Source organism: Artemia sp. Qi Xiang Cuo, chromosome 16 (genome assembly GCF_049724085.1).
Source record: "Artemia sp. Qi Xiang Cuo chromosome 16, ASM4972408v1, whole genome shotgun sequence".
NCBI classification, from domain to species: Eukaryota; Metazoa; Arthropoda; class Branchiopoda; order Anostraca; family Artemiidae; genus Artemia; species Artemia sp. Qi Xiang Cuo.
In genome coordinates, this window is record NC_142809.1 from 27,830,889 (window position 1) to 27,844,657 (window position 13,769).

Genomic DNA, 13,769 nt, shown 5'->3' on the forward strand with positions numbered 1-13,769 from the left:
GGTACTCCGAAAAGTGGATGAAGATTTGCTAGATGTTTTCCAGAGAAATCGCTTACTGATTGTTCTGGGTACCTGGCTGACTGACTGCATTTCAAACAGTAAGCTGTACAAAAAATGTGGTTAAATACCGCTTTCTAGGGCTATAATGAAAGAAAAGTCGAGGTGGCTAGGGCATGTTGTGCAGGTGAAGGATGATAGATTGCCAAATATTGTCCTTTTTGGCCAACCATATAGGGCTAAATGGAGAGCAGGTTGTCCTCGTCTGGGATGGGAGGACATCATAAAGAAAGATCAAAAGGAAATAGAAACCTCATGGGAGGGTGTAAAAAGGGAGGCTTTGAATAGATTGGCATGGAGGAGGTGTGTGTAGCTGTGTTTGCCTCAGGCGGGTTGGCGCTGTGGTGAGTTGTTAGTAGTAGTAGTAGCTTGATATAACAGTCAAGTTCAAAGGGCTCCCTTTCTGCATACCAGCATTTGTTGAGATTTGGGCTGGTAGTGAAATTTCCACCTTTATGCCTTGGTGAGGCAATACAGTTGGACTTCTCAATAAGAGTGACTGTGTTAGGGCCCAGTGACACATCAAAAGAGAGATCTGCTGGAAAGATACAATTTAAGTCCATTTGGTAATGGTTAAGACAAGGTAGGTATGGTCAATTATGACCATTCTCCAGTAGCTCAAAGCTGACACCACCAAACAACAGCAACTATGGATAGAGTATATGAGATGATTGGGTATGACAAGTTCCATCAGCCTTCCTGCAATTGTATATTGAGGTAGGCATCAACTAGCAATTGGAAAGGATCTAATACTGAACTTTTCTGGTAGATTCTAAATCCCCCAATGTCCCTTTAAAACAACTTTCCCTCACAACTTTTTTGGCATGCCATGATGATTTGTGTTTTAAATTTGGTGTTGGTATTTTGACAAATCAATGGCTTCATGAAATCCTCCCCCTGAGCATCTTCCTTTACACCAACAGCTCTTGCAACAAGCAGCTGAACTGGTGCCTGAAATTCAGCCAGTAACATCACAAAATATGTGTTATGCAAATAGTTTTGTTTCCTTGTTTGTCTAGGTTTTTAATGCTAAACTCACTCATCAATAATTGTACATGTATATTTGTTCTAGTTCATTATTCTTTTATTCATTGTTGACTTTAGTGTTTTTTTCCTGATTTGAACTTGAATTTATTCCATTTTTGTTTCAGGAAGTTGGATATTTAAATATTTTAAGTTTGACTCTACGGCTGTTTTTTTTATTCATCATTGTACTAAGATCTTACATCTTCTGACAAACAATGCTTAAAACTGAAATCTTAGGACTAAGATCATGCTTCTTGTGCTGTTCTTTTGCAAACATTCTTCATCATTCTGCTCTGATCAGCAGTCAGAATGATAAATATATCAGAAGAACATATACAGATATCTGATCAGAAGAACAATGATGAGTTTATCAACAAAGTTCTCTCATCATTGTTCTATGTGGCAGAAAAATAGCATTCTTCACACTTTTTGCTAATATCAGTGAACATATACAGATATCTGATCAGAAGAACAATCATGAGTTTATCAACAAAGTTCTCTCATCATTGTTCTATGTGGCGTCTATGTGTGTTTAAATATAAATTTGTATGATAATGCATATGATGATTATATGTTTTGTGTCACATCTTTTATTGTGACTGCCAATGATCAGAATGACCTTTGTACAGCGTTTGTCAATAAAATTGTTTGAGCAATTGAATGGGATGGATAGCCCTACTCATATTTCTATGACTTGTGATTCCATCCCTTCTCAAGTCTGGACATAAAGAACACAGCTGTGGGTGCAATCAACATTTCAGCTTGAAGACTATTCCAACTGTTGACAGCATGCTGCAAAAATAAATGTCGCCACGTTTGTGCATTTACAGGCTTCTTTAACAGCTTATGTTCATTGCCTTTTGTATGTTGCTGATTTGCCAGCATTGTGTCACCATGGCAACACCTGAAAATGAGTATTAGCAGCAGCAGGTGCTCTAGTCTCTTGTTGCAAGGGAGATCATGCAAGCTAGCTATGCACTTTGTGGCACACCTTAGAAACCCCTTCAATAGGCTAGTATCATTCTTATAGGATGGGGAGGTAAGACATGCATCAAAGTCCTAACAGGGCTGACTATAGCCTTAGAAAAACTTTTTGGGAGCAGCTAGTTATGGTGTCTTTGAGGCTACTGAGGCTTGAATTTGCTATTGAGACAGCTAGTTGCCAGTGGCCATGAAAATTTAGTTGTTTATCTATCAGAACTCCTACATCTCTTTCTTTGCAACTTGTTTGAAGCATTGAATTTGACACTGAATTGGGATTAGATATGTTGTATTGGTGATGGAGGTTGTTGCTTGTACTTTGGTATGTTGAAGTCAAGATGCTAATCGTGTGCCCATGTTTGGATTTTAAGAAGGTCATGCTGTCAGATTTGTGAATCCAAACAGCTTGGACCCATCAGCATAGATAGTTATGTTGTTTTCAATTCTGTTCACTATACTGTTGATGTGTATGAGGAATATGGTAGGAACAGTGCCATGGGGGACTCCACTTACAATATCACATGCTCTGGAGAAAACCTTGTCACCATTGGTCGAGAAGAGTTGAACCTGCTGAGTCCAAACTGTCAGAAAGTCCATGACCCGATTGATTACATCCATGTGAGCAATTACTGTCTTAGTTTCAACCTGAGGCATCTTGCCAAAGGCCTTAGCCAGGTCCAATAAAATCAAATCCACAGGGATTCCTTTAGCCCAAGTGGTCTGTTACAATATTGCATGTCTTGAGGAGATTGGTCTCAAGCAGTTTTCTACTTTTCTGGTTTGATGTGGTCACCTTTCTTGAATATTGGGGTGACACAGGTTAGCTTCCAGTCTATGAGTACTCTTCTCATGTCAAGCAGCAATTGCAATACATTACACAGTCGTAGTGCAATTTCTTTGGCAAGCTCCTTCAACAGTCTTGGATGCAATTTATCAGGACCTGTGGACTTGTTGACATCTAGTGCTTTATCACTTTTGGAAAAATGGAGGAAAGAGTTGAACAAGTGACATCAGCTTAGCCATCTCATAGGGTGGACTACAAGCAAAAGGACCCTTTGGTTTGCAGGTAAAAACAAATGCAAATTGCTAGTTGAGACATTTGGCAATATCTTTCAAGCTAGCTACAGCGCTGCCATAATCTGTACAGAGTTGTTTTATTGATTGTCTGCTATGGTCTTTACTGGATACATTACTCAAAGAACTTCTTCTGGTTTTTCTTACTGCCATCATCTACCTTGGACTCAGAACTTGCATAAAGTTGCTTAATTTGTTTGAAGCTTTTGCAAATTTTTTATAATGTTCCTCTTTTCCTCCTTCATTGTACTTTCTCAAGTACCACCCTTTTCTATTCCTTTCCTTGCGTTTTAGAGGGTAATGAAAGGCAGTGTTTTAGGTTGAGGCGTAAGTCTGACTGATGAGTAATTTTTTTGAAGTGAAAGTAGCTTACCTTTTAGATCAGCCAATTGTTGGTTGACATCCTTTTGAAGTAGAAATGAGCAAACTATACCTTACAGCTCTTTTCTGATTGCCTTGTAATCTACATAAGTTTTCTTCATGTAATCATTTTTATCTTATGAAATGCAAGGTTTACTTCTTGGACTAAATTGTTGCTCTTTCTTAAAGGGGGTATATAATTAATATTCTGAAGCTGGTCTTTATCCCAAGGAACATTAGGTCCAATAGATTCAGTTTCTAGAAAAGTGATGTCTAGTTGGTTGGTCAACAATCTGGTAAAGATTCCAATGGTGAAGAGACTCTATGAATAGATTTGTACCTCTACCTCTATCTGTAAGTACAAATACACAAAAGTATCCCTCTATCCATGTGAGGCCTGGAAAGTTAAAATCCCCAGTATAAGTGGGTACCATGTGTAATTCATAGTTACAGCATTGTTGCTATAGTCTGCATGGTTTCTTTGTAATCTGAGGCCAATAGCCTTCTATAGATACAGCCTATTCTGGTTACTACTACATTATTATCATTACCCTAACACAGATTCAATGAATTGTGAGTTACCAGGGAAGTATAATGACTGCATACTATAAGATGTATTACAATATACCATATCCCAGGGCATAAAGAAAGGAATGTTGATGCATGTTACTACTAGACTTCGGACAACTGCAGTCAATGGGACCATATCTTAATTATTAAAATAAGTCACATATTTCATCTCATTTGGTTTATTAGGAAGATGATCAACATTAGTAATTATAGCAAAATAATTTGGACTGATTTATTTTTGGTGTTGCTTACTTGGTGTTAGGGGGTTTTGAACACCCCCCCCCCCTCAAAAAATATATATATGTCTGACTTGTAAGAAGGTAATAAAAATGGGTATAAGCAATTTTTTTTGCCTTTTTTGAGGTTTTTCTGTGTAACCCCCTCCCCCCCCCCCCAAAAAAAAATCCCAGGCATGGCCTTAATGGAGCTCTTACCCAAGCTATAGACTGGGGGTGGTGATGAGTTTATAAGTGGCATCATTTAATTTACACCAATCACAGTTCTAATTAAAACATTATTCTCCTGCATTTTCAAAGAAGCTTGTACTGTGAAATGGATACTGTCAGGGATAAATTTTTTAAAAAGGCAAAAGGCATCAAGTGGTATGTTTACTTTATTTGTAAGGCAATAATATGAACTGCAAAAAATGTACCTTGTCAGGCAGTCACAACGCATCCATTACCTATCTACCAGTAAATTGAACCAAAGGAGACATAATTAAGAAACACAAAATACATGGAAAATATGTAATTTGGACTATATATTTGCACATTAGGGGGAGGGGCTGGGTGCGAATTACAGCAAAATAAAAGTCAAATGTGTAACTAGTTATAATTTTTCTGCATAGTTATGAAGTAAGAAATTGCTTTCTTAATGTTTCCTTCTCAACAGCTTAAATTCAAGGTTTCTATCTTTGTTTTTAGTGTTCCTTTTTAGTTTCTTAAAGAGGCTTAATCCTAGCAGTGTATCTGGGACCATCAGGTGGGAGGGGGGCATTATCAGAAAAACAGCCAAGATATTCAGAAATGGCATAAAATAAGTAATATTACCTTAAATCGCACTTGCTAGTGATAGGACGAATCCTGTGTCTGCCAGCTTCAGTGATGATAGTTAATCATCATCTGTGGCGTCCTAAATGGTGCACCACGGTTTGTTGAGCCACTCCCTATCCACTGAGGACTTGAACGCATCCATGCTGGTAGAGGTTACTGTTTTTTCGCTAAGGGAGTTCCACAAGCTGACAACTCTATTTGAGAAGAACTTGTTCCTTAGTCTGGTGTTGGCTCGTTTCTGGAAAAGCTTTTGAGAATGACCACAAGTTCTGTTTGAATTGTCCGGTTGGAAAAGGCCAGGAATGGTATCCTCAGTATTTAGGAGCTGGTATGCTGTTATCACATTGCCTTGTTTGTGACAATATGTTAAGAGATGGTATTCTAGGCTTACAGAGATGGGATGGATAAGGGACATCATAGAGGTCTCTAATACATTTTGTTGCCCTCCTCTGGACTGATTCTAGAGCTGCTTGGTCTGTCTTATTGATTGGGCATGTGATACACATTCCAAACTCTAGCCTTGGTTGAACTAGACTCTTGTCTGATAGTGAACGTTCTTTTGATTAAGCCAAGAGTCTGATTAACCTTTGCAATAGTCGCTTGTGCATGAATATGAAATTTCAATTCATCGTCTACCAGGACACCAAGATCTCTCTCTGCGTGGCTGCTGGAAATGGCATTTCAGGACCCATTCCTACAATCCATATGGTACTGAGTGTGTGGGTTTTTCTTCCCAAGGTGGAGAGTCTTGCATTTTGATTAGTCCAGTGGGTGAATGTATTGAGGTCCAGTTGGATTGACTTAATATTCTCCACTGTGTCTGCACGACCAATAAGTTTCGAGTCATCAGTGTAGAGGCTTACTTTGTTGTTTAGGATTTTTGGCATGTCATTTATATATAAGTTAAATAAAGTCGGACCCAAAACTGTGCCCTGGGGGACACAACTTCCAACAGCGGCCACCTCAGAGAAAAACGTCCCTCCATCCTTGCCAAATACTTTAACCGTCTGTTTCCTATCTGTTAAGAACTGCATCACCCACTCAACCACACCACCACTCACCCCAAGAGCTTGGAGCTTGATTCGAAGTCTGTTATGGCAGACTTTGTCAAACGCCTTTGCCAAATCGAGTAGTCTGATGTCGACTGGGAACCCCTGGTCTAGAAGATTGGTGATATAATTATAAGAATCAATCAAGTTTGTTTCAACCGACCCACCAGACCAAAAGCCATGCTGACATGATGAGACTAGTTTATTGGTTGTCAAGTATTTCAGGATTGCAGTGTTAACAATTGCTTCTAGTAGCTTCCCGACTGTAGAGGTGACACTGATTGGCCAGTAATTGCTTGCGTCCTCTTTGCTGCCACCCTTATGTATGGGGGTTATGTGGGCTGTGCACCAATCCTATGAGATACACTTTTCATCAAGGGATTTCTGAAAAAGGTGAGTGAGTGGGCCTGATAGTTCAACATGTAATTCTTTAAGAAGCCTTGGGTGTACACCATCAGGTCCCACTGACTTATTTGGATTCAACGTTTTTAGGCGTGCCTCTACATCTACCCTATTGACTGCAATCGGGGGCATAGGGGTTATGATGGTATAGGTGGGGGGGTCTGGAAGAGGGGCATTATCAGGTGGAGTAAAATCAGATGTAAACTGCCTATTTACAGCATTGGCAATTTCTATTGGGTCATCTATTATACAGTCATTATCTTTAAGTCACGTAACAGAGTGTCTACCAGGTTTATGGGCTGAAGCATAATTCCAAAAGCGTTTTGGATTTAACTTGCTTGCTGCTGCTACAGCCTCCTCATGCTGTTCAAATAACTTTCTGGATAGATTTCTGACTTGATTTCGTGTGTTGGTATATTTTATGTAGTGGTTCTTATTCTGTATATTTTGTTTATATAGTCTCCAATACCTTTGCTTTTTATTTCTCACTCGCTTTAATTCTTTGGTCATAAATGGTAGCGTTTTGGGTTTATGAGCCCATCTTACTGCAGTATTTTTCTCTGAGACCTCTAGCAGTATTTTATTCATCATATTCCATGATTTACCAACATCATTCTCTGTGATCAAGGACCAATCCTGCCCCGCCAACTCTTGCTTCATCAGATGGTAATCTCTATACACATGTTTGGTAAAAACTGATTTTTCTGGATACAGTCTAAGGGAGCATCATATGGCAGCGTGATCACTTGCACCGAAGGGCGGTAGTGGGGCCAAGTTTAAGAGTGCTTCATGGTCATTTACTATTACAAGATCCAGCAATGATGGGGGGTGGCCATCCCAGTGCCTAGTTGGAAAATTTACAGCTTGGTAAAGTGAATAGTTAGCTAGACACTCAAGAAATGATACAACTGATTTCTGTCCAGAATAGCCACAGCCATCTATCCATTGGATGGAAGGTAGGTTAAAATCCCTGACTATGAGAAGGTTTCCTGTCAGCACTACTTTTCTATCAATTGATTTTACTACTTCAAAAAGGGACCTCTCTAAATTAGGGGAACTCGGACTTCTGTAAATCGTACCAATCTATATTGGCTCACCAGGTAGGTTTATTGATATCCACACTTGTTCTAGGTAAGGCTCATAATCAGATTCAATATTAATAGTTCTTACCTGGAAAGTATCTCAGATGTATAGGACAATTCCCCTTCCTTCCTGCTTTGATAGGTTGCTGATTATTTTGTATCCCAGTATCTGTATCTGTTGTTCCATCAGAACAACATAATGATGGTAATTTGATTTTTGGTAAAATTCTAGCTTAGCTACTTTGTGCTATCTTGGAAAGGGGTTAGGTTAGGAAAATGAAACTTTTAAGCATGGGTCTACAGACCAAAGTATATTGTGGGAAGGTATTTTGAAGCACCTACCTGCACTCCTCTCTCTAGAGGGCAGTGACCTTTGATGACATTTAAAAATCCTTTGTGTTATGAAAGTGAAACCTTGAAAAACAGATCTTCTGCTTAATTGAAATACAACAAAAATTGTTGTCAGGTTCATAACTTTGCTCCATCCTGGTTCATGAGATTTCAAAGACCCTCAGATATATTCCTAAATTTAGAAAAAAAAACCTTGTTATGGCTTAAAATTTTACTCAAATAGCAGGGATTGCATTTTCAGAACTAAAACAAGAGAAAATGAAACTGATAACTGAAAATTAAGGTAAAATGTTGTTTTTCAAACTGTCCTGCCAAGCAGGCAAATTTTGAAGACTTAGGCTAGAAATCAGAAGAGGGTTGACATTTACATAGAAGCTTGGCAATACCTTCCTAGAATATATTTTGACCCTGGATTCATTACTGAAAGTTTCATTTTTCTAACCTAACCCCTTTCCAGGATAGAAAAAAAGTAGCCAAATTAGAAGTTTACTCAACATTTTACCTTAATTTTCAGTTATCGGTTTCTTTTTCTGTGGGTCCTAGTTATGAAAATGCAATTCCTGCTGTTGAATGGAATTTTAAGCCATATCAATGTTTTTTTTTCTAAATTTAGGATATGTATTTTCAGATCTTTGTAGCCTTTAAATTGGGGTTGAGCAAAGTTGTGAAGCTAAAACAGTTTCCTTGTACTTCCTTTAAGCAGAAGATCTGTTTTCAAGATTTTAGCTTCTTTCATAGCCTAACATAAAGATTTTTAAAGGTCATCAAAGGTAACAGCTCTCTAGAGGGGGAAGGATAGGGGTTAGGTACTTCAAAATACATTCCCAGGACATAGGCCTAGGCTAGCCTTCTTTAATCTGTAGACTCAGCCAATAGGCTAGTTTTTATTTTCTTAACCTTACCCTTTTGTATGATAGCAAAAAGTAGCTAAACTAGAATTTTATCTGTTTTTTTAGAAGGTGTCCTTCAGAAATGGCTTACCATTTCACATTTACTGGAGTTCATTAGAGGCTAAGCCAGTACACCCTTAGGCTACTTACCCATTTTAAACTTGTCAATCAGTTCTATTGGAGCTTTCAGGTAGGTCAATATAATCAGAAACAAAATACTCCAAAATATAGTTAAATATAGCCAAGACCAGAGCAAAAAAGCCCTTAATTTAATCAGAAAGTTCGAAAAAGCCATATAGGTTTGATTTCATTATTAATGCTTTAAGACAGCGTTGCCGCTGAGCTGGTTTTTTTGGCGCCTCTATGGGTGGCAGAATAGTGTCAAGTTTGTATAAAAAGTGTCATTTTCCTAAAATTTGCCGCTCGCAACGCTTCGCGTCGTTCGCGCTCATATCAACTAGCTTTTTAATTTGAAAATATTGGCCAATCCACTTGGCATCCCCCTGCATCTTTAAATTCTCCAGTCTCCAACATGAAATGTCGGATCTAATACCATCTATCGACTATAAAAAAAAAATTTTGATTTTACTTTGTCGGTGCTGATTTCCGGCTTTGCGTAGCACTTCCACCTCTTGTCAATTTTCCAGCCCTCCTCCTAAAAACCCGCTAAAACACAAATGGTGCTTACTTTATAAAATGGGAACTTGTCCTGCAGAATACTTTTTTCTCTTTTTTTCTGAGCAGTCTTTGTTCATAGCGTTAAAAAGGAACGGAAAAAGAAAAGAGGAAAAACCTTCAGTTTTTTTTCTTTCGAGAAAACAGAAAAAAAAGGACAGCAATACTCGTCTACATTGAGAGTTTTTCATCCAGTTTTTCCGTAAAATGGACTATTTGGATTATTGTTGTGCATTCAGGTGCTTGAAACTTTTCTTTTCTCCGAAAATGTTAAAGAGAATGTCACAAACATTGATCGTAGCTTTCGATGACCCTATGATAAACACATAAAGAAAGAAAAACGAGCAAAAATGGGGTTTTTATAGGCCAAATGAAAATACTCAAAAAACAAAGCGAATATTTCGAGAAGACAAACGCCTCTCTTCTTCAGCGCGAAAAGAAACGATGTGAAAAGAACCAAAAAAACCAAAGAAAAAACCGAAAACTTAAAAGATGAATAAAATTCAATAAAATCCAAAAATTATAAGAATTAAAACCAAATACCTTACAACCATAAAAGCGAGTTGTTCGCCAATATCCGCGATTTGCACAAGTCCAAAAAACAAAAAAAATATGAACTGCCATCGCAAACTAATAGTCGTTCAGACACTAGCTCTTTCGAGTAATTTATTTGGCAAAACTAGTAGAAAAACAATGAGACAGCTATATCATTTAATCTGTTTATCACAACCTGAATAGAATAAGTTTCACGAGAACTCTTGCCACTCCCGGTAAATTTTTCCTTACGATGTCTCCAGGGACTAGGGCATAGGAAACGTCAACTAGCATTTTAAGTATCGATATGAAAGCACCCTTATAATAAAAAATGAACATTTAGAGTATCAGCGTGAAAGCACATTTGCAATCAAAATTTATTGGGAATAAAATAACTAAAATGAGGAATTGCGTCCAAATTCAATTTATATAATGATGTGACATAAATTTAAGTAAGAAAAAAAGGCAAATTATATTGTGATTTTGCTAATGATTGCATAGGATTTAAGATAATGGAAGTTTTGGTAGCAATTTTGTTTTTAGTATGATGGTTATTTATGAATATTCATTTGTGCATTGCCAAGAGTTCAAAGAAAAAATATGAAAATATGAACGGAAATGTTAGAGCGCATTTTTGCGTCACTGGCCAAGTCACTGAAGACGTCACCAAATATTCTTGTGGGACACCAGTGAGCCCAGTGGATGTTTTTGCGTTGCTGAGTCGCTGTGTGATGTCACCAGTGAGCTTTTCAGTGACTGGGCTTCAAGAGCTCCAGTCAAAGAAATTGATGAAAAGACGCGTAAAATTAAGCAGTCACTGGCCCAGTGACTCGTTAACAGAGTAACAGCTATTAACCAAGTGTCGCAAAAATACACTCTTAGCTTTTCTTGCTCTTTTCTTCTTTGAATTGTAGTCAACCCTCAGCTAATAAAACATAAAAATTGAATTCGGACCCACTCAAGAATTGCAAACTTCTTGACTGAATTATCGTCTATGAGCCTACAAATTATTGCAACAACACAAAATAGTTGAACTAAACAACTGAAAACAATCGAAGGCTTCTCGACCACATTGCATTTAAAAGTCTGTCTCTTTCCTCTTCATTGCCAAGTATTTCGCATCGACGATCACTGGGTGATCTTCGCTTATCAGTGATAAGAATAAGAATATAAAAATTTTTCATACACAGATAGAGACAAACACGTTTACGTTTTTCACCGCACAGAAAGATTCTAGCATCCAATAATTACCGCTCGTGGAGTTAAGATGAGGATCTTAACTGACAGAAAAAGGATATCGATGCAGATCTATATTGACAGTTTTTCTTCCGGTTTTTTGTCTGAAAAAATTCTTTTTTTAAAAATTAGTTCTACTTAGCAAAAAAGTGCCACTTTTGCTAAAAAGTGTCTTAATAGTGTCAGGTGTCCCAAAAATTGCCATTTAAATAAAAAGTATCAAAAGTGACACTAAACTGTCACCGGTGGCAACCCTACTTGAGGATGATTTCACATCAGCGTTGTTTACGACGTAACATAAGGCCCATTCTTTCTTCTTTTGCACTAAGATCTTACATCTAAGATCTCACATCTTTCTGCAAATAATTTCGTTCTTTTAACTCATCTTTGTTCTAAGATCTTACAGCTCTCTGACGTTAGCAAGAACTGTGAAAGACGTCATCTTTCTGCCATATAGAACAATGACGAGAGAACTTTGATGTTATACTTATCATTGTTCGCAGACTGCTGATCAGAGCAAAATTATGAAAGACGTTTGCAAAAGAACGCTATAAGATGTAAGATCTTAGTGCTAAGATTTCACTTTTAAGTGTTCTTTGTCAAAAGATGTAAGATCTTAGCACATAAATGAGTAAAAGAACGGCCCTATAGATTGTTAACGGCTGGGCACACGTAGATGATTTCGGGAACTGATTTTCAACTAAGCGCCGATTTTAAAAGAAATCGACGTCGATTTCAGCTTGAAAAATTTTCTAGTTTTCGGCACCGATTTACAAAATCAGCGCCGATTTTCATTGTGATCATCACAAAAAAGCAGGGATACAAATAGATAGAAAATAAAAAGTCCGCCAGAGATGTCTATGGTGAAAGACCCCACTACTGAGCTGAGAACTAAGCTGATATCAATCATGTAACTATTAATAAACTACAGCTGACGATTTTTGTCCATAATTTTTTGTTTTGAAAATCTCGCGCAATAAATTTTTCTTTCAACAAATTTTTCTTACCGCTATCGTTTGTCCACTGAGCTTCCGAAATCGGTTCCGAAAATCAGCTACGTGTGCCCAGCCCTTTAGGGTTTTACAGCAAAAATCATCAAAATTACAAAACATTTATGGTGAAAACCCATTTTCCCAACAGGCTAAACACCCGGATTGGAATCTGATTTCATCAAACATGTTCAGCTTGTTATCTGTCAGAATCACCCACAGCTGCAGTGGCGAAGTGGGCCAAAATTTCTGTAACAGTAAGCATTTGAATGTAATGTTTTATTTTAGAAGGAGAAAAATTTAATTGCCACAAGATATGAATGTATCTAATATGCATTTAGCGTTTAATACACTATTAGAAGGCTAAAGGTTTAATTCTATTTAAATAAATACAATTGAAAAAATAAAATTCTTTTTTATAAAAAATAGGTTTAATTCTATTTAAATAAATAAAATTGAAAAAATAAAATTCTTTTTTATAATAAATAAAATTGAATATGTAAAATTGGAGTAGTGTAATTTTTATTTTTATTTCATTACTGTAATAACTGGAAAGGGGAATAGTCGTAATGTAATTCGCTTTCTATGATACACCAGTGACGCAGTAGGCTTTAGATTTGAACAATTAGGGAAGGAGGCATTAGCTAAATTCGTGCTTGTAGTGAAACTAAGTTTGTTGTGAATGGTTTTGGAAACAAATAAGATTAAACTAAATTCATAGATATGTGATATCAGCGACTGAAAAGCCAATCATTCCAAAATTTAATTTTACTGTAATTTAATTTTTATTTTCAATGTCGTAATGAGTATTTAAGAAAATTTGTAAATTTTCGTATTTGTATTTGTAAATTTTTTACTTAAGAAAATATTTGTAAATTGAAAATTTATTTTCAGTAAAACAACAATGACGCAATAGGTTTTATACTTTTACAGTTAGGGAAAGAGACTGTACCCACACTTTTTTCTTTAGTGATTTTTGTTCGTTTCAATCTTGATCTGCATATTTGATTAAAGCTTTATTCTTTTTAAGGTTTATTTATTCATTTTTTTAGCACATGTTGTGTGTTTGTTTGCTTTGACTATTGTTTAATTTTTGTTTGTTTTGGGCTTCACTTAAGATACAATAGTAAGATATTTTTGTTTGTTTTAAGCTTGATTTGCATATTCAATTTTAGCTGAACTTGTTTTAAGATTTATTTATTCATTTATATTAGTACAACCAAGGAATAAAAACAAAAGCAATGCGAAGCCGGAAAAATGGAACAACAAGAACAGTACAAGAAGAGATAAGAAGACTAGAAAAAATATTTTTTTTTAAAGAGAAAACCAAAAACAATTGAACCCCCACCCTCCAGCACAAAAAAGCAAACCAAATGTATTTAAGCTACTCCAATTCCATCCAGGTAATAAGATTCCAGCCTAATGCAGGCTATATTTTAAT

The 13,769-nt window shown here is 36.8% G+C and overlaps 1 protein-coding gene across 1 annotated transcript in view; it reads right to left on the reverse strand.

The window, feature by feature from the left end:
• LOC148942743 (protein ST7 homolog) overlaps positions 1-9,204 on the reverse strand; it is a 90,095-nt gene extending 80,891 nt beyond the window's left edge. Inside the window, exon 1 of the mRNA XM_089102625.1 lies at positions 9,045-9,204. Within this exon, the coding sequence (XP_088958751.1) occupies positions 9,045-9,189 (145 nt within the window). The 5' untranslated portion in view covers positions 9,190-9,204. The remainder of the gene's footprint in view (positions 1-9,044) is intronic.
• Positions 9,205-13,769: the final 4,565 nt, after the last annotated feature.